The sequence below is a fragment of the Oncorhynchus masou genome, chromosome 32 (genome assembly GCF_036934945.1).
Source record: "Oncorhynchus masou masou isolate Uvic2021 chromosome 32, UVic_Omas_1.1, whole genome shotgun sequence".
In the NCBI taxonomy this organism is placed as follows: Eukaryota; Metazoa; Chordata; class Actinopteri; order Salmoniformes; family Salmonidae; genus Oncorhynchus; species Oncorhynchus masou.
The window spans coordinates 40,653,124-40,675,517 of record NC_088243.1 but is presented as its reverse complement, the minus strand read 5'-3'; the positions used below and the strand labels follow the sequence as shown (position 1 = coordinate 40,675,517).

At 39.8% G+C, this 22,394-nt stretch overlaps 1 protein-coding gene across 1 annotated transcript; it reads left to right on the top strand.

Annotated features, from left to right (window-relative positions):
• Window positions 1–1,495: 1,495 nt before the first annotated feature.
• LOC135526988 (5-hydroxytryptamine receptor 1B-like) lies at window positions 1,496–3,131 on the top strand. Its single transcript, XM_064955660.1, has one exon. It carries the CDS (start codon window positions 1,949–1,951, stop codon window positions 3,089–3,091), a length of 1,143 nt encoding a protein of 380 aa, XP_064811732.1. The 5' UTR covers window positions 1,496–1,948; the 3' UTR covers window positions 3,092–3,131.
• Window positions 3,132–22,394: the final 19,263 nt, after the last annotated feature.

The window sequence follows — 22,394 nt, the reverse complement described above, 5'->3', positions numbered from 1 at the left end:
GTCTCTGCAAATTATGAAACCGAATAACTAAATTGCCATATAAATCCATTGTATCTGCACCAAAAGGGCACAGCGATCCTTGGGCATGTTTATTATTACCAGCATGAACATTGTTATTACACCAAAACTTTTGAATTATGGAGAAACTGACCAAGACACTACCAGCCACCTAGCAATTTTATGGAGTTGGCTTTAGCTAGCCAAGATAGGTTCCTAATCTTCCAACCTCATAACTAACTATCAATAAAGTCAAAGTAGCTAGCTTGTCTAGAAAATACTTTAGAAAAGCAAGCATTTACCAAATGTACTGAATAAAACTCACATTCCTTTCAATATTTTATCCAGATTGGGGCAGAGATGCAGAGAAGCATATTTAGTTTCCTTAAAACGCCCTAAAGCTGATTTCCGGGCCCCACGGAAATGTACATAGCATAATAAAGAAATCCTCATCAAAATCTGTCTGTTTAAGCCAGAGATACTGTAACTGTCTCAATTCACAGCATCCGCCAATGTTGACCTTTCGCATCTCAGTGGAAGGTGGTCGATCTACAGCGGTGTCTGTCAGACCAGGATAAAATCCCGAAAATCGGTCTTCTCAAAAAACGTCTGTAGTGTCCGAATGTTCTACAAACAAGTATGACCACTCCATGGAAAGATGATACTCTCACAAACATGTACATGTTGGTATTTTACCCAGATTTAAGCAGAGATGAAGAGAAGCATATTTAGTTTCTTAAAAAAAAAACACCAGTCAGGAGTATGCAGACAGCTCAAGAGGTATGCTTAGATAACTGTATGCAGAAAAATACATGTATTTTTTTTACATAGAATTAAGCATAATGATTATGGCTCTAGATTGAAGGAAAAGCTGTTTCAGGTGTTTGGAAAATGCTAAATTCTCCAACTTCTTGATGGGGTGCATAGCCCCCTGCAAACTATCGCCCAGCAATCCTCACATTGGTATCGTTTGTGATATTCATTATTTGTTCATATAATGGAGGAGTTGGCTGGTGTTGACTTTTATGATGTTTAAGAACATTGTAGCCTACTATATGTGTTGGAAATTAAATTAATGATTTGATGTGATATGTAGGCCTATTGTCTAAATGCAGTAAAGGTATACAATGCCTCTGGTAATGTATTTACTCAGACCATGAGTGGCCAATGATTTGACAGATGTAGGAAGTGATGGATCTATTCTATGTTGAAATTGTTTTATTTCTAGTAGTCTATCGTTTATGTGTTGTTCAGGTTCAATATAGGTCTAGTAAACATGGATATTAATGATAAAGGGCAAATACATGACTCATGGTGACAGGTATAAATAGCAGGGCACTATGACCCAGTGGAGATGTGCTCACCTCTCCAGAAGAATCCCTGTGATCAATGCTGCATGTTAATGTTTGCTGTCAGAGGCAGGCTGCAGCAGCTGTATAAAACCAAGAGTGGAGGTCTCCTCACCATTCAACTGAAGCAGCCTGTAAAACAACTCCAGGAGACAAGGATTACAATGCAAATGGTAAGCTTGCAGTTGCAACATTTGTCAAATGGCTGCAAGTCATTGGTCTTTCATCAGTCTCAATGTTTATTTTGATAAACTTTCTATATACATACTATTTATTTTGTTTAGATAGCTAAACTGTTAAAACAGTTGAGGACAGACGTTGCTATACATTCTCCAGAGAACATAATGGATATTTACTTCAAAATCCTTTTTTTTACATCAACAATTATCATAGGGTCGCTTCTGCAATGGAAAAAAAATGAAGAAGAAACGGACAACAATGTTTTCCTGTCCCAAAATACTTGACTAGATTGATTGAAATTCATTAAGAAAAAATGGATGTTAGAGACTTGGCAACATAAGAAGAATATCCTTTCTCTTTGGACTGACCACACTGTTTCAAAATGAGGAATCAATCAGTGATGGAGAAAGACGACTAAGGGGATGGAGCGTTCAAGTCAACTCCAGCCTGCATTATATGGACAAATTATGAATATCACAAACGATACCAATGGGACAGAATCTCCAGAGCTTGATGAAAATGATGAGAGTTTGGCTTATCAAACCGGGTTGGCAGTGATTCTCTTCGTTGTCACACTCGCTACTACTTTATCCAACGCATTTGTCATTGCAACGATTTATCAGTCTAAGAAATTGCACACTCCAGCAAACTTTCTCATAGCGTCTCTAGCTGTCACCGACCTCTTGGTGTCCATTCTGGTGATGCCCATATGCGTCCTGTACACGGTGAGTCACACCTGGACTTTGGGACAAGTTACATGTGACATTTGGTTATCCTCAGATATAACATGTTGCACTGCTTCTATCCTTCACTTATGCGTAATCGCTTTGGATCGATACTGGGCAATAACAGACGCCGTTGAGTACTCCAAAAAGCGCACGCCAGCGCGCGCTGCGGGAATGATCGTGACCGCCTGGGTCATCGCTATCTCCATCTCCCTGCCCCCGCTTTTCTGGCGCCAGGTGAAAGCGGAGGAGTTAACTGAATGCAATGTCAACACGGATCACATTTTCTACACTATTTACTCCACGTTTGGAGCATTCTACATCCCTACTCTGCTGCTTATTGTGCTTTATGGAAGGATATACTTAGAAGCACGTAAGATCATTTTGAAACAGTCACCCAAAAAGGTAGGGAAAAGACTCACTTCAGTGCACCTGATCACCAACTCCCCTGGATCTGTGGCATCGACATCATCTTCTCAGTGTAAAATACACGATACCCACTTCAGTGACACGGGGTCCTTGGCAAGTAAGAACCATGTGAAAGTAACCGTGTCCGACGCACTTTTGGAGAAGAAAAAGATCTCAGCTGCTAGAGAGAGGAAAGCGACCAAAACATTGGGAATAATATTAGGCGCCTATATTATATGCTGGTTGCCCTTTTTCATATACACCCTAGTGGTGGCCGCCTGTGAAACTTGTTTTTACCCCGAGATGTTTGACTTTTTCACCTGGCTTGGTTATCTCAACTCGTTAATCAATCCAATTATATATACCATGTCCAATGAAGACTTTAAAAAAGCTTTCCATAAACTCTTACGCTTCAGATTTTGCATATCCTGAACATATGTCTTCCATGTCCTATTTTGTTTGCATTATTGCTCTATACAATACATCATACAATACAGATACCCTTGTGTGGTGTTATATGTGTAAATGCATTCATATGATGCAATTTAAGGCACGATAAACCTTTATGTAATGATGGTATTATGGGGACACCGTATAGGACACACAATTTTTACACAGTAGCTAACGTTGCGCAATACTCAAATTCAGGTTTAATATGTCATATATACTTAAGCCGATTATAATAAATTGTGAATACAGCTGATTTGTTATTTGTGTTTCGCAAGGGCTCCCATTTGGGGATTATGGTGGCTCGCGGAGCATTGCGCGTTATTCCCTTCGCGACTGACCGTTGCATTTCAGATCCGCAACACCATTAGTAAGAGCTATCCAAACCAGACTCGACTGAAACCATTACTTCTGTACATTGGCTGGCTATGACATTATCCACTGGGCACAGACGTCAGTTAAGCGTCTAGTTTGGATTTACATTGGTTGAGTTGTCAACCACCGTGAATTCAACATGACATCAACAAAACATTTCACCATGTCACTCTGGATTTAGGTTAAAAATGGGGGGTGCATAATGCCCTTACCTTGAGGACTTTTTGCAAATCCAATCTGTTCCATGTTGATTCGACGCCATCTAACAGATTTTTGGGGTTGAAATGACATGGACACAAAGTTGATTCAACCAGTTTTTGCCCAATCATATCAATAATCTATTATTATTTCCTAACATGATGATGTGTTTTTTTTAATGTTTTTGTTTTGCATACACTAGTGTGTACAGAATGTACGTTTCTTTTTCATTGTGAAACTGTTACACGGAGATAAGGATCTTACTCTATTCTATTTATAGTTGATGGACACACCGTAAAAAAATATACAGTTGTTTCAACTAATTATTATTAAGTAACTGGTTCCACAGCCTATTTTAGTTTACTAACCTTTTCGGTTAAAGTGTTAACTGAATTTAAAATGTTTTGTTAGCCCAAACCTAGCGCCAACTTTAGAAAAAAAATCAGTAAACATCAAATGATGTGTTTGTCTTCAAATAGCCACCCTTTGCCTTGATGACAGCTTTGCACACTTGGCATTCTCTCAACCAGCTTCACCTGGAATGCTTTTCCAACAGTCTTGAAGGAGTTCCCACATATGCTGAGCACTTGTTGGCTGCTTTTCCTTCACTCTGAGGTCCGACTCATCCCAAAACATCTCAGGTTGAGAGCGGGAGATTGTAGAGGCCAGGTCAACGCTCCATCACTCTCCTTATTGGTCAAATAGCCCTTACACAGCCTGGAGGTGTGGTGGGTCATTGTCCTGTTGAAAAACAAATGATAGACCTACTAAACGCCAACCAAATGGGATGGCGTATAGCTGCAGAACGCTGTCGTAGCCATGCTGGATAAGTGTGCCTTGAATTCTAAGCACCCCCACACCATCACACCTCCTGCTCCATGCTTTACGGTGGGAAATACACATACAGAGATCATCCGTTCACCCACACCGCGTCTCACAAAGACAGTGGTTAGAACCAAAAATCTCCAATTTGGACTCCAGACCAAAGGACACATTTCCACTGGTCTAATGTCTTTTGCTCGTGCTTCTTGGTACAAGCAAGTCTCTTCTTATTATTGGTCCTTTAGTAGTGGTTTCTTTGCAGCAATTCCACCACAACGGCCTGATTCACACAGTCTCCTCTGAACAGTTGATGTTGAGATGTGTCTGTTGAACTCTCTTAAGAATTGATTTGGGCTGCAATCTCTGAGGCTGGTATCTCTAATGAACTTACAGTGCCTTGCAAAACTATTCATCCCCCTTGGCGTTTTTCCTATTTTGTTGCATTACAACCTGTCATTGAAATTGATTTGAATTTGTATTTCATGTAATGGACATACACAAAATAGTCCGAATTAGTGAAGTGAAATTTAAAAAATAACTGTGAAATAAAAAAATAAAAAAGTGGTGCGTGGATATGTATTCACACCTTTTTCTATGAAGACCCCAAATAAGATCTGGTGCAACCAATTACCTTCAGAAGTCAAATAATTAGTTAAATAAAGTCCACCTGTGTGCAATCTAAGTGTCACATGATCTCAGTATATCTACACCTGTTCTGAAAGGCCCCAGAGTCTGCAACACCACTAAGCAAGGGGCACCACCAAGCAAGCGGCACCATGAAGACCAAGGAGCTCTCGAAATAGGTCAGGGACAAATTTGTGGAGAAGTACAGATCAGGGTTGGGTTATAAAAAAATATCAGAAACTTTGAACAGCCCACGGAGCACCATTAAATCCAATATATAAAAAGAAAAAATATGGCACCACAACAAACCTGCCAAGAGTGAGCCGCCCACCAAAACTTACAGACCAGACAAGGAGGGCATTATTCAGAGAGGCAGCAAAGAGACCAAAAATAACCCCGAAGGAGCTGCAAAGCTCCACAGCGGAGATTGGAGTATCTGTCCATAGGACCACTTTAAGTCATACACTCCACAGAGCTGGGCAAACGCGTTTGGTGTTTGCCAAAAGGCATGTGGGAAGGAAAACGCTATGCCTGGCGTAAACCCAACACCTCACATCACCCCGAGAACACCATCCACACAGTGAAGCATGGTGGTGGCAGCATCATTCTGTGGGGATGTTATTCATCGTCAGGGACTTTCAAACTGGTCAGAATTGAAGGAATGATGGATGGCACTAAATACAAGGAAATTCTTGAGGGAAATCTGTTTCAGTCTTCCAGAGATTTGAGACTGGGGCGGAGGTTCACCTTCCAGCAGGACAATGACCCTAAGCATACTGCTAAAGCAACACTTGAGTGGTTTCAGGGGAAACATTTAAATGTCATGGAATGGCCTAGTCAAAGCCCAGACCTCAATCCAATTGAGAGTCTGTGGTATGACTTAAAGATTCCTGTGATGTGCCAAGCTTATAGAGACATACCCCAAGAGACTTGCAGCTGTAATTGCTGCAAAACGTGGCTCTACAACGTATTCACTTTGGGGGGTGAATAGTTATGCACGCTCAAGTGAAAAGAAATTGGGTCTTATTTCTTGTTTATTTCACAATAAAACATATTATTGATCTTCAAAGTGGTAGGCATGTTGTGTAAATCAAATAATACAAAGCCCCCAAAATAATCAATTTTAATTCCAGGTTGTAAGGCAACAAAATATGAAAAATACCAAAAGGGGTGAATACTTTTGCAAGCCACTGTATCCTATGCAGCAGAGCTAACTCGGTCTTCCATTCCTGAGGTGGTCCTCATGGGAGCCAGTTTCATCATAGAGATTGATGGTTTTTGCAACTGCACTTGAAGACACTTTTAAAGTTTTAGAAATTTCCGTATTGACTGACCTTCATGTCTTAAAGTAATGATGGACTGTCATTTCTCTTTGCTTATTTGAGTGGCTCTTGCCATAATATGGACTTAGTCTTTTACCAAACATGGCTCTTCTGTTGAACACCCCTACCTAGTCACAACACAACTGATTGGCTCTTATGCATTAAGAAGGAAAGAAATTCCACAAATTAACTTTTAAAAAGGCACACCTGTTAATTGAAATGCATTCCAGGTGACTACCTCATGAAGCTGGTTGAGAGAATGCCAAGAGTGTGCAAAGCTGTCATCAAGGCAAAATGTGGCTATTTGAAGAATCTCAAATCTCAAATATATTTAGTTTTCTTTAACACCTTTTTGGTTACTACATGATTCCATGTGTTATTTCATAGTTTTCCTGTCTTCACTATTACTCTACAATGTAGAAAATAGTATGAATAAAGAAAAACCCTTGAATGAGTAGGTGTTCTAAAACTTTTGACCCATAGTGTTCATATTTAACACAGGTTGACATTGTGCATGTTCATTTTTACAGTAGTTATTATTTAACTGGAACATGTCCTCACCTGGGATTTAAACTCACAACTTTTCGGGTTCAAAGCATTCCAATCTCCCGTCTACATCACCATATCTGTGTCAATCATCAGTTAATCGGACTGTTCTCTTATCATTTATGTGATGTACTTATTTCATCAATTGTAGGGTTTTCTGTATTGTTCCCTGATGTTGGTGGAGCATATTACTGTTTTAATGTTACTTAATAATAACTATGATAAATATAATAGTTTTACTGGAATGTACTTTCAACAGAGCTGAGATTTACTTTGAAGTACAATGTGTGAAATCAGTCATTGACACAGACATGGTGGAGTAGCAGGAAGTGCGGTATGCCGTGAACCAAGAGATTGTGATTTGAAATTCAAGGCGAGAACATGTTGAAAAATAATTACTGTAAATTATCCAGACCTCTTCACTTTTTCCACATTTTGCTACGTTACAGCCTTATTCTAAAATGGATTAAATCGTTTTTTCCTCATCAATCTACACATAATACCAGATAATGACAAGCCAAAAACAGTTTTTTTTAGAAATGGTAGCACATTTATAGCAAATAAAAAACAGAAATACCTTATTTGCATAAGTATTCAGACCCTTTGCTATGAGACTCAAAATTGAGCTCAGGTGCATCCTGTTTCCATTGATCATCCTTGAAATGTTTCTACAACTTGATTGGAGTCCATCTGTAGTAAATTCAATTGATTGAACATGGTTTGGAAAGCCACACACCTCTCTATTTATGGTCCCACAGTTGACAGTGCATGTCAGAGCAAAATCCAAGCCATGAGGTTGCTGGGAATTGTCCATAGAGCTCGAGACAAGATTGTGTCGAGGCACAGATCTGGGGAAAGTTACCAAAAAATGTCTGCAGCATTGAAGGTCCCCAAGAACACAGTGGCCTCCATCATTCTTAAATGGGAGGAGTTTGGAACCAACAAGACTCTTCCTAGAGCTGGCTGCCTGGCCAAACTGAGCAATCGGGAGGGAAGGGCATTTGTCAGGGAGGTGACCAACAGCCCGATGGTCACTCTGACAGAGCTCCAGAGTTCCTCTGTGGAGATGAGAGAACCTTCCAGAAGGACAACCATCTATGCAGCACTCCACCAATCAGGCCTTTATGGTAGAGCGGCCAGACGGAAGCCACTTCTCAGTAAAAGGCACATGACAGCCCGCTTGGATTTTTCCAAAAGGCACCTAAAGACTCTCAGACCATAAGAAACAAGATTTCCTGGTCGGATGAAACCAAGATTGAACTTTTTGGCCTGAATGCCAAGTGTCACATCTGGAGGAAATATGTCACCATCCCTATGGTGAAGCATGGTGGTGGCAGCATCATGCTGTGGAGATGTTTTTCAGTGGCAGGGACTGGGAGACTTGTCAGGATCGAGGGAAAGATGAACGGAGCAAAGTACAGAGAGATCCTTGATGAAAACCTGCTCCAGAGCGCTCAGGACCTCAGACTGGGGAGAAGGTTCACCTTCCAACAGGACAACGACCCTAAGCACACAGTCAAGACAATGAAGGAGTAGCTTCGGGACATGTCTCTGAATGTCGTTGAGTGGCCCAGCGAGAGCCCGGACTTGAACCCGATCAAACATCTCTGGAGAGACCTGCAAATAACTGTGCAGGGACGCTCCCCATCCAACCTGACAGAGCTTGAGAGGATCTGCAGAGAAGAATGGGAATAACATCCCAAATACAGGTGTGCCAAGCTTGTAACATCATATCTAAGAAGACTCAAGGCTGTAATCGCTGCCAAAGCTGCTTCAACAAAGTACTGAGTAAAGGGTCTGAATACTTATGTAAATGTGGTATTTGTGTTGTTTATTTTTTATAAATTTGTAAAATTGACTAAACCTGTTTTTTGCTTCGTCATTATGGGGTATTGTGTGTAGATTGATGATAAAAAACAACAACAATTTAATCCATTTTAGAATAAGGCTGTAACAAAATGTGGAAAAAGGGAAGGGATGTGAATACTTTCCGAATGCACTGTATGCACGTTGAAAACATTTTATGTCAAAAGCATTATGTGTGTAACTTGTTCCACAGCCTTTTTTTGTGATTATGCCCAAATAATAATTTCTAGTTGAATAAACATTTGAGACAAGTTGAGCAAGCACGTAATTGTAAGTTGACTTAATTTTTGCCAAAGTTTTCGCCAGTTGTTGCTAAGTTTGGGCCAAATAAAAATGTTAAGTGCTGGTAACTTTTTTAATCGAAAAGTTGAGTAAACTTTAAAAGGCTGTGGAATCAGTTACTTAACAATATTTAGTTTAATAAACAACTACTTTTTTTTACAGTGCAGAATTAAATTATGGTCAAACTGTTTTGGTTTTTGTTCACTACCTGGATCATGAACAACTCTTGAGCTACACAATGACCAATTTTCTCTAGAAATGTTAAATGTGCCTGTAAAAGCTGAATCCCTGGGATAGTCACAAAGTTCAATTCTTAACTGGGTGTGGAAACTTTTTATCGGGGTTTCAAGAGAGAAGGCCAGGATTCATACAACCTGAATTTCAAACACAGACTCATACTGGTTTTATTGTGGGTGATATTTATCCAATAGACATAACACCTGATGAATACCTTCACTTTTACTGAACAAACATGTAGTATTTAACAGTGTATGAGTGGGTGTTTGAACTGTATGTTCATACATTTAAGTGTATTCATGTTTCTGTATGTTCCGGCTAGCATCTGCTTCAATTTCATTTACTGCCCTGAATGACATAATACGTTAGCCTATCAAGATACAGAGAATTACACAATAAGTTAGCCTATCAAGATACAGACAATGTATATCAAACTCATCTCTCGGCATTGATATGCGAAACATTGTGTTCTACATCATGTCCGAGGGCTTGCCATACATGTGAATTTGTGGACATCATTTTTTACAATAGGAAATGCTGTAAAATAAAAACTTCTGCAATGAAATACTGCTCCATGAAAGTAAAATGTATTGTTTAATGGGATCTACAAATATGAAGTGTCATATGGTGTTATAGTGTAGAGTCCATCATTTGATGTGTTGATCCCTGTCATTGGTGATGAGGTACCCATAAAACTGTATGTCAGTTACTATTATGTAAAATGTGTGGGACAAAGTAGGTTGCACTCCCCCTTGTGGCATCACAGAGCCCACAAGCATGAATAAAGCATGATGCTAAAATAATGGAAAATGGTACAAAGAAATGTACTCAAGAAAAGACCAAGAGAAGCAACTACCAGTATTAATCAACTAACTCCATGTATGATTTCAATCCATTATATAAAAATTGCTGTAGGACTGGTGGAAGAAGTTGAAATCTTTATTTGAAAATATAGTAACCTGTTCTGAAGACCAAGGGCTCTATTCAATCTACATTGCAGAAGTTCGGCTTTACAGCCTGATGGAAATTTAAAGGTAATGTTCCAACTTTAGGGGAGACTACATTCATGATAAACGCTGCATATATTGGCTCACTCTGAAAGCCCCAAACATATAATTGCTTGACATTAGTTATCCATCACAACCTACCCCACACCTCTTCGCAGGTTTTATTACAGCACACGCATAATGAGATCAGCTGTTATCGAGGTGTGAATACATGTACATACACACACACACTTTGACCTCTGACCTCACGCGTCTACCAAACACCTGAGCTGCCACTGTGCAGACCTGCACCACTGTCAGAGGATGTGCACCACTGGTCCTTCATCTGTCATGCACCAATAGCCAAACACAGCAGAGCAACACAGCAGAGCACTCATGGATTTTCACCAGATTCATCATGCATGACCGATGAATGTGTCCTGCAATGATAAGCTCTGATTGCAAATATGTCCCCTTATGGTTCAATGCAAATGTTTTCCTATAGGGTTCACGCTGTCAATGGGAAATTCAATATGGATCTACATTATGTGGGTTGTAATGATTTCAGGTTGACTAAATGGGCATGTTGTCTGCCAATACAATGCTGGTTTGGGCTAACGGTGGGCTAAAATTATAATGATGTGCCATGCAATATGTAGTGTGCCCTTGAGAAATATCAAATGTTTCTGCTGAGTTGGCAGTGACATCAACAGGAGTGGGTCACAACTGTTCAAATTGAGGAGTCTCTGGGCAGTAAAACCAGGATCATCTATGTACTGCCAAGGTGACATGAATAGGATGACTTACAAGGCCTGAGGCCAAGGTTTTTCAAGCCAGAAAGACAAATGTTCTCTTGGGCAGTCGAGTCTTCATTCATGTTTCAACTCAATCCCCTGAAACACTACAGAAAGGAGTTTCCCTCATTCCTCTTAAGGGCAGCTCTGACTCGAGGACAGAAACAAATTTGATTAGTTAAGTTCAGGCAAGAAAATATACTGTTTAAGTTTGGTGCGGGATTCGAACCAGCAAACTTGTGCATGGAAACCCATGTTAATCCATTTTACACCCTAGGAATATATTCAGAGTGAACATTAATTCAAACAAATTATAACATTGCTTGGCACAAAGCTCATAATACTGACTAGGGATAATGAAACCTGAAGGACATGGTTGACCTAGAAAGCATTGGCTGAAGCGCTGATGCAATATTCTTGTTGTCAAGTGAGTAAGATGGAAGGTATAAAGATACGGTATGTTATACTTACACATGCAAATGTATTTTACAAAGCAACACATACATCAGCTTGTTATTGGGAACAAATGCGATACAGCTAATTATATGTTATCATTTATGTTCTATAGCTCAGTGTTCTGCTTCAGCGCTTCAATAGAAAACTAGTAAGTTGCATGAAGGTTACAGTAGAATGATCAATGAAGACGAGGTTGAAATTAAGCCATAAAATATTATCATCTTGTATGCAGCTTTAGCAACAGTTTATCGATTCACCCTCTTTGTCCTCTGAGGCTTAGGCAATCATCAGCCCACAATGGCCTTGCGAAGCTCCTGATTGTTGTCACCAAATTAACTTGTGCCTCTAATAACCATGATTGACCGTGACTAAAACTAGCAAATAATTTAGGCATGACATTAATGCAGGGAATACGGGGTTAATAATGTGGTTTCTCTCTCTAAAAAATTATACTTGTCATGCAATCTCTAAATGGCAATAACAAAGCATGACAACATAAAGTATATCACATGAAAGGCATTACAACAAAACAATGTTCTAGACATAATGTTCTATGGAGTGATTCGAAGGACATCAAAATATGTGTGACTTGTTCGGGACCCCGTTCAGTCACATAAACTGCATGAGTAATCAATTGCTTTGATCTCGCAAGGGAATAGCACATCTATTACACAGCATCAATAGCAGGGCGTGATGCTGGTGACTCCAATTATGGGCTTATTTCTTTCCCCTTTTCTACCCAGGAGAAACCAGAAAACGAATGCAAAAAACTCATATTATGGCAAATTGTGTTTCTTTCTCAACCAAATTCTCAACCAAATAGTGACAAATGGACTCCTGGTGTCCTTTCAGACTTTCTTTCTCATTCAGAGGTGTCATGCCACTTCAGATTTGTCCTGTTTAATAATAATTATTCTTATTAGAATTTGACATTTTTTGTTGTTGTTTCTCTGTAATATTGCCAGCCCCCTAGCAATTTTATGAACTTGGCTTTAGCTAGCCCAGATAGGTTCCTAATCTCCCAACCTCATAACTATCTACCAAGAAGCCATTTCAGTCTATCAATTGAGCTAGAGTAGCTAGCTAGTCTAACTATCTTAGCTGGCATGCTTGCTGGCAAGGTTGGTAGACTTTAGAAACGCATGCAATTGCTAAATGTACCGAATAAGACTCACATTCATTTCAATCTTTTACCCAGATTTTTAGGAGAGATGCAGAGAAGCATATTTAGTGTCTTTAAAAAAAAAACACAAGTCAGGAAGGAAAAATAAACATATTTCTGACATAGAATTAAGAATAATGATTATGACTCTTGTTTGCAAGAAAAGGCTATTCCAGGTGTTTAAAAAATGCAAAATACCCAGTCAAGCATCCTCGCGTACTTTGTGCCCCCTCAGTCAACTAGAAGCAGCTGTAAAATGACCCTAATTAATTCAAATGACCCTTTCATAAGCTCCTGATGGTGATAAATATGGATAGGGTGCTTAGACATTAATCAAAGCCTACGAGAACTGTGAAACCCAACCCTTTCATTCCCTTGAAAAGATGACATGCATATATTGTAGTCCTACATGAAGTGCACATCTTTAGGGTGATTATTATCTCTGTGCTCTGTTGGTATCTTAATATAGCATATAAGAAATCTTAAATAATCTTTTATAGTTTTAATCACCTTGATAATGTTTCAATTATGCGGTATTATACAGTATTATAGCCTGACCAATGAAATACGAAAAGAATCACGGATGGTTGAGCCCACAAACCTCCCCAAGCTTTCAATGTTCACATTGAGGAAGTGAAGCAGACTTTTCTCCTTACTCCTCAATCAGCTTATTCTACAGTTTATTTTTCAACTGAAAATGTCAGAAAATTGCCCATTTTTAGGTAGCTGACGTCATGTATAGCCTACACTCTCCGGCATGAATGTCTCACTTTAATCCTGATAAATGTGATATGAGGCAGTCGGTGGAGCTGTGGTTTAGATTTGAAATGCAGCTAGTCGACATATTGAGTGCCCTTCCATGTTCAGTGCTGGTTCACACACTGACACTGCACAGCTCAGCAGTTTGGATCCAGCCTCATCACACACAGCACAACATTGAAGAAACCCCAAACACACTTAGACCATGATGATATTTTGGATCACTAACCAACTTTCCAGCCAACCTTTTCATACATCAGATAAAAAAATGTCAAGACAGGGTCTCCCGAGTGGCGCAGCGGTCTAAGGCACTGCATTGCGGTGCTTAAGGTTTCAGTACATATCCGGGTTCGTGCCTGTTCATCCCATAGGGTGGCACACAATAAACCCAGCGTCGTCCGGGATAAGGGAGGGTTTGTCCCTGGGTTAATTACTGGAGAAATGTCATGGAAATACTACTATTTGCACATTTTTATATAATAACCATCATATCAAAGCAAATTTGGAGTCACACAATGACATGCTTTGTGGTCCTCCCACAACAACCCATAAGGAAAGCACGTAGTATGTTAGGCGACAGATTCAATAAATGATGATGAACTTCACAAGGAGGTGAAAGCTTGATGCTCCTTTCCAATAATTCTTCTGACATGATCATCGATCCTTGGCTGCCGTTTAACAATTAAAACAATCTCGCTCTTTAGTCCATAATAATCTTATCATGTAGGTTTATGTGGACTCTAGCTAAACAGCGCACGCTTGTATCTACGCGCTGATGTCTACACAGCACGTGCCAATACCCGAGTGGGCACACAAGCTATAGAATGCAAAACATTTTGTGAGAAAAACATAATTAAAGTAAAAAATGCATGAAAACTCATTTAACTTGTATTTTTTATTCGGTACATGGGAATTTAACAGCATAATGTATTCTTATGTGCGTTACGTCATCACGGACAGTCTTTTATCTGCAACAAGTCAATTTGATGGAAACCCATCTCCGGTGGGAAAGTGCTCATATTGTTTTTATGCGGATTTCAGAATATTGGCATGATAATCTGTCACAAATTACATGGAAACCTAGCTATTGAGAACCATGAGGAATTTAAACGAGCGTTTTCTCCACATCGGTGATGATTTACATATGTCTATTAACCCTTTGACATCAAACCAGAGAAACCGTCTTAACCCAGGAACCTGTCTTGCACGGTTGTAATGCTCTCATTTCAAGCGGTGGCATTAAACAATAGTGGTGCATGAGTAAAATCAACCGGGAAGTCAAGCCAGAATAAAAAGCCATATTACAACCTATGTGTTGTGATAATTGTGTTGTTTGCTCTTTAATGTTAGTTAATTTGCCTTGTGACCGTGATACATAGGCCTAAGGCAGAGACAATGAGAAGACAGTGACAGAATACATTCAACCACACATTAGTTTCATCACAAAACCGGAAAGCAACCTCTGTCTGAGGAAGTCCACAAAGCATGTAACAAAGAGTTACAAGACCTACAGCATGATCAAGCAAGTTAATGGTTCCGAAATTTTGATTTCGAACCACAGAGAGTTGCCACAAGTCGCAAAGAAAACAGGAGCTTCCTCCACTATTCCAGCACCATTTCAACTTCAACATTTCAATGTCATCAAATCACCTAATCCTACAGTAACATCAAAGAGATACTAAAAACTATTTAGTCCAATCAACATAAGCTAAATATGATGTGGCTGCCCATGGTTCTGATTTGTGTGTGTGTGTGTAGTTTAAACAACATCATGTTGACTCACCTTACTTGCAGTGGTGTAAAGTACTTAAGTTAAAATACTTTAAAGTACTACTTTTTGGAGTCTCTGTACTTTACTTTACTATTTATATTTTTGCTTTTTTATTTTTACTTTTACTCCACTACATTCTTTAAGAAAATAATGTACTTTTTACACCCAAAAGTACTTGTTACATTTCGAATGTTGAGCAGGACAGGAAAATCGTCCATTTCACACACAAATCAAGAGAACATCCCTGGCAGACTTACAAAACACAAATGTTTATTTTCGTTTGTAAGTAATGTCTGTGTTGGTACTTAAGTATATTTAAAACCAAATACTTTTAGACTTTTACTCAAATAGTATTTTAGTGGATGACTTTCACTTTTACATGAGACATTTTCTGTTAAGGTATCTTTACATTTCACTTTCCCCACCACATTCTACTTATAGAGAAATGCCAATGCCATCCTCCTCTCTTTCATGTTGATGAAACTGTCTATGACTCATACAGTACATGCTTGTATTTTTTGTTGTCCTCGGTTAACTAGCTAAAATGCACAGAGAGACGTTGGTACATGTTTTGGGGAAGCCTGGCTTCCCTTGGCATCCACCTGTAATAACACAAATGTCACAGAAGCTATTAGAGCAGACTCAGCCACAGAGAAAACTTAAGTTGACCCTTTTTAGGTGGAGAGGGGACTAATTTTAATTAAAAAAGGTTATACTCTATTTGCTATCTTCCAAATGGCATATTGATAGTGCTGCTTTCATTCATTACCATCATTACCATAGTGTGTGTGAAAAATTGTCATACTTTATATGAAGATATGTGGAATTACATACTTCATTGCAGATGCATTGTTGATTAAAGCTGGAATCCTTAGTTGCTACATCCATTTTTGCATGCAGAAATTAATGATATATACCCATTGATTCCTGGAGAATATAACTTATTAATGCCTCATGAGCTTAGTTCAACTGTGCCAGTGTTGTGTTTGAGACCACCTAAAGCGAGACTGATTCAAGACCAGGACCGGAGCAAATAGAGACCAAGTCAAGACCGAGACGGGACCAAGTCAACACCGAGACCGGGAGGGGGACAAGGCATCCGAGACTGAGTCAACACGAGACCAGAAAAATGCCAATTCAAGAGTCCAATTCAAGACCATGATTGTAATTTTGACAAATCACCATAATAAGAGTTCACAATGTCCCGTATTTATGTGTTCATATTTGATGTTCTGATATTCTCCTTAGTTTTTGTTTGAAAGGAAAGGTTTAACACTGAAGAGAAAATAGATCCAATCAGGATTGTTCTTTGCTGGTCTCTGGGGAGATAAATCTAGCTAGCTAAGTCAGCCATTGGCTAGACCATCAGAAGCTAGATAAAGGCATCTGCCATTCAACATTTAAGGCAACATTTTGGAGTGACATTGGAATCAACCAATCACATTTTGACTTAATGGGTGGGATCGTTTTTACAAAAACGAATGGAAAATTCTGCATTCTTGAAGGTCAACAGGTCACTGCGCAATAGCGAGCAATAGTTTTCTCATGGTCTAGCTAGCTAGCTAGCTTTTGATGTTGGCTAGTTTGCAGTGGCAGCAGCAGGTGTTATCCAAGAGGATGTTGTTGCTAATTTGTTAGCTTCCCCGTTTCAAGAATAACTTTCAACAAGAAGTTAAGATTCAAATGAGCATCATCTAGTTAGTGGAACTGTGTTTTATATTGCATCTCTTTGAAAATAACATGTGTGTGAAACATTGTTGCATTTAAATTGGAATTGACCACATTTTAGCAACATGACATCTTATTCAAATCTGTTCATATATATCCCCAGGAATAATTGTTTAACATTTTCTGACAAGCGACCACTTAGATATGGTCATTTTCACATTTTCATAAATTCCTAGAATGTTTGGGAGTTACGTATACTAAGGCATTTGTGAAATTGTTATAGCAATATAGAGTGGGAAAGCGGCCATGCGTTTGGACAATTAATACACACTGCAGTAAATAAAACAAAATAAAAACATCTGTCTTGTCCAGGACCGGAGTCGACACAGACCGGTTGTCACGTACGTTGAATGGAGGAGACCAAGGCGCAGCGTGATGTGAATACATGTTACTTTTAATGAAGACGGACACTAAACAAACTATACAAAACGAACGTGACGCTATATATGATGAGTGCAGACACAGGTAACCAACACATAGACAATAACCCATGAATTACCCAAAGAATATGGCTGCCTAAATATGGTTCCCAATCAGAGACAACGATAAACAGCTGCCTCTGATTGAAACCAATCTCGGCAAACATAGACATACAAAACACCTAGATAGTAAACAACCCCATAAACATACAAAACCCCTAGGCAGTACAAAAACACATATCACCCTTGTCAAACCCTGACCTAACCAAAAAAATAACCATGTGTATGTGACAAATAAAATTTGATTTGATTTGATTTATCACCCTTGTCAAACCCTGACCTAACCAAAAAAATAGAGAAAACAAAGAATACTAAGGTCAGGGCGTGACACCGGTGCGCTATAGCTAATCAGAGCTACAGCAGGTCTTTTTTCAAACAAGCCATTTGGCACACTGGCCTGCCATCATTCAAGTTGAACTGGACTGTGTGTTTACAGATCATTAAAACGCATTCGCCAAAAGCCACAAAATACACCTGAATGGATTTCTGCACTTATGTAAACAAAACGGCAGTCCTCTTACGTTTGGGAACTTTACAGTTCTATTGATCAAACAACCATGAAAAGGTAAGATCTTTCTCCCTCAGTTATGCACATCAACAACATCAAGAGCAACAACTAATGCTAGCCAGAGCAAGATGAGATAAAATCTAACGAAGGAACATTAGATAAACCCTCTCAAAGATTTTCCAGCTAGTTGGCCGTCACAATTGCACTGATAAACGATTGGGAATTGTCGCCTCCTCGTACTTCTACAGCTTGCCTGCTTATCCCAACCAAGCACCCAAGTTAACTGGCTAAAGTTGGCTAGCTTGCTAGCTACTTCCAGACACAAACGAGAGAACACCTCACTCTGACCATTTTACTCGTAGCAGAGCTGTTTACATTTTTTGTAGAGCATTCTTGACTAACTGTTACCTTTTTTGTCTACGTTTACTGACATCGGTCATATTCATCAGGCGTTGCGCGTTCGTAAATTCATCAGTTGTTCTGCGCTCTGGCACACTAATAAAAAAAGATTGCAGCCAGAGTGCAGTATAACTGTACATTTCGAATGGGAAATGCTTAATGGTTGTGTTTTTGTATTCTTATGATTGAGACCTACTGGCTGATTGTGTCAGAGTTTATGGACTGCTTATCCTTTAACATCATGCTGTGTGTGACTGCTGTCTTTCCATCGGCCCTATGCAGTGGTGTAGTGGTGCCTGGAGAAGTGGGTATATCCACATTTTGCCCAGAAGTTTCCAAACGGCCCACCCAGCAAAGGAAAGGGATCCTGTGTTGAAAATCCTATGATTTCCTATGCTTTTTAAATTAGATTTTTCAGATTTTCACTCTCAAAATGACAGTAAAACAAATAATGCTAATATTTTAATGGCCTACGTCCACAACAGTACTTAAACCACATCAATCTGATTGGGTGGGCCTGTCAGAGCCTGGCTCCCCAGTGGTTTGGCCTCTGTCCAGCCAGGCCCATCCATGTCGACACCCCTGATGCAAACAGAACATGATGACAATTGTGCATCACAAATAGCCTACTAACCAACACTTCGGACTAAACTTTTACAATACCTGGTTTACATACCCATTGTTGCCTTGGTTAGCATTTACTGGTATAAATTTAAATATCTTTCCTACCCTACCAGCTACCGATGTTAATTCTTCTGTGATCTGCTCCATGTCAAACCAGTTGAGATTGTACACTTGCTGCCTGCAGATGATATTGCACTGAATCTAGGCTATTTGTGCGGAGCGCATGTGAATATATTCCATGTGCTTTGCGATTGTGTAGGCTACTTTGTGTATGATTTCTCTATTGTACTACATAATTGATAAATCGTATACCTCCACTACACTACTTTGATATGCATCAGTACGGATTCAGAAGTGCTGTCACACTGAAGACCTATAGGTTCACCACTAACCTGTGAAGACCACACCACTGAAGACCAGTAGGTTCACCACTGTACTAACCTGTCACAGACCTATAGGTTCACCACTGTACTAACCTGTCACACTGAAGACTAACTGTCACACTGAAGACCTATTAGTTCACCACTGTACTAATGAGCCACACACTGAAGACCTAGGTACATAATGCCCACTGAACAATATGTGGGTGTACGGCTTATACCTGCGTATAGCCTACCCTCCACTACACCACTGGCACTTATTGTTTTACAGAAAGTGCACTCTCCTACATGAGTGCGCTGGTATTACGGTTGCTGCCATTTCAGAATCACGAACCTGTCACACACTGAAGACCTATAGGTTCACCACTGTACTAACCTGTCACACACTGAAGACCTATAGGTTCACCACTGTACTAACCTTTCACACACTGAAGACCTATAGGTTCACCACTGTACTAACCTTTCACACACTGAAGACCTATAGGTTCACCACTGTACTAACCTGTCACACACTGAAGACCTATAGGTTCAACACTGTACTAACCTGTCACACACTGAAGACCTATAGGTTCAACACTGTACTAACCTGTCACACACTGAAGACCTCTAGGTTCACCACTGTACTAACCTGTCACACACTGAAGGCCTATAGGTTCACCACTGTACTAACCTGTCACACACTGAAGACCTATAGGTTCACCACTGTACTAACCTGTCACACTGAAGACCTATAGGTTCACCACTGTACTAACCTGTCACACACTGAAGACCTATAGGTTCACCACTGTACTAACCTGTCACACACTGAAGACCTATAGGTTCACCACTGTACTAACCTGTCACACACTGAAGACCTATAGGTTCACCACTGTGCTAACCTGTCACACACTGAAGACCTATAGGTTCACCACTATACTAACCTGTCACACTGAAGACCTATAGGTTCACCACTGTACTAACCTGTCACACTGAAGACCTATAGGTTCACCACTATACTAACCTGTCACACTGAAGACCTATAGGTTCACCACTGTACTAACCTGTCACACACTGAAGACCTATAGGTTCACCACTGGACTAAGTACAAATGTCCGACACCGAGACAAGAGACAAGACCGAGTCACTCAATATGTGGTCTCGAGATCCCAGCAGAACTCAAAATATAAGCTTGTTTAACTTAAATGTAAACAAACACTGTTATACCTCAAAACATGGTTAAAACGATCATTTTGAAGTCATGAATGGTCAGTCCGTGTATCCATATCTCTGTCTATGAAGTTTACAGTGGTTCCATTTCTCTAGGCCCATCCCTCAGCTTTTTACCAAAACATAGGTGTGGTGTCTGCTTTGTTATTGCTACAATTGTAAACATAAACTAATCCCTGGCAACTCCAGCTTCCATAATGGATGTGTACAGTTATGCGGTGTGACAGTTAATCAAAAGGCTAGTCTTAACTAATCAGCCAGATTTCCAACTAAAATGTGTTCACTACTGACTTAACACAACACGAGTAACTAGGATTATCAAGATATGACAGTTTAGACTAATAACATAAATGATTGCAGTCCTTGGGCACGATATGAACATGATGAGAAAAATGTCTGTCACGATGTGTGCTCAACATATGACTTGGCTTGGTTGAGCTGCTGTCACACTGCCACTATCCTTTCCCCATTCCCTCAAGCAAACTCTTAATATGTCAGTCCCAAAGCCACTATCCTTTCCCCATTCGATGAGACAAGTTCTTAATATGCCAGTCCCAAAGTCGATCACCTGTTGTCACTACTTGATCTGTCAATAAATGTTCATATTGATCAAAGTCTGGTCATCATTACTTTAATCAGTCAGAGCCCCCATTCCTCCTCATATCCATACACACACACACACACACAATGTTAAGCGTCAATTGGCCAGAGTACTTCCACTACCGAGCTCAGTTCAGGGTTAAGAAGCTATGCCATTTCTGTCGACTGTCTTCCATTCAAGATCATGCTTCAGGAAGCTAGCTAACAAGTCCCTGAATGTTTCCCAAGCAACCCTGAACATCTCTCCTACCTCGAGTGAACCCCATTGAATAATCACATGTAACTTCATCAGCACCTAGTGAGGGATGAAGGCTAAACGAGAAGGAAAGTCTCACACCTGTATAAGGGGCCGATTCAGACTTCAGAAACATCTTTCCTAGACACTTCCCAGTAGTTGGTATTCAGACTTACCTTATGCGGTCACGTAATGCACCCTATGGGTGTGGCTACCATGCGCACACTGAATATGTTATTCAACTGCTGAAAACTCTCCCACTTGCTGGCCAACAGATTTTCTCATGGAGTTTTCCATCAATAGGGGTTTCAAGCCATCCCTTTAAATACTGTGTACCTTTTAAGTTTGAATTTTGTCAACAAACTGACTAGAATATATTGAGAGAATGGGTCATCCATTATTAGGGATCAATAAAAGAAAGCCATCTAGATGTATGCATATTCATCTCCGTTTCAGCGCCAATTGGGAGATTTAAAACTATTCAGATCTTGTAGATGATTTAGGGTTAGTGAAGTGTTTATAAATTATTTAAAAAAAAAACAGGTTTGGAGAGCCTTTCCACAATAAATATATTGTTTAATACAAAATGCAGTGATTGCCATATTCATGTTCAATCGCTGGAAAAATTGGAAGGTGAGAAAAGTGTACAATAGGTGTTGAACAATAGTCCTGTAAAACATCCTCACTAATCATGGAACTGTACGACAACGTTCAGTCGCCGTGAACCGCACACCAGGCTCCAGGTATAAACCGCTACATATGGTCAGAGTACCACAAGGATTCAAATAGGCTACACGTCCCATATTATTGCACAACGTTAGCCTAATATGATCCACTATTGCTCGCGACCCTCAGTAACAACTACACGGAAGGTGACAGAGGAAAGAAAGGTACATGGAATGGAATGGAGTGATGCAAAATGTAGGCTA

Excerpts from the sequence above, each read along its gene's own strand:
- LOC135526988 (XM_064955660.1), top strand. The coding sequence starts at position 1,949 with ATGGAGCGTTCAAGTCAACTCCAGCCTGCATTATATGGACAAATTATG.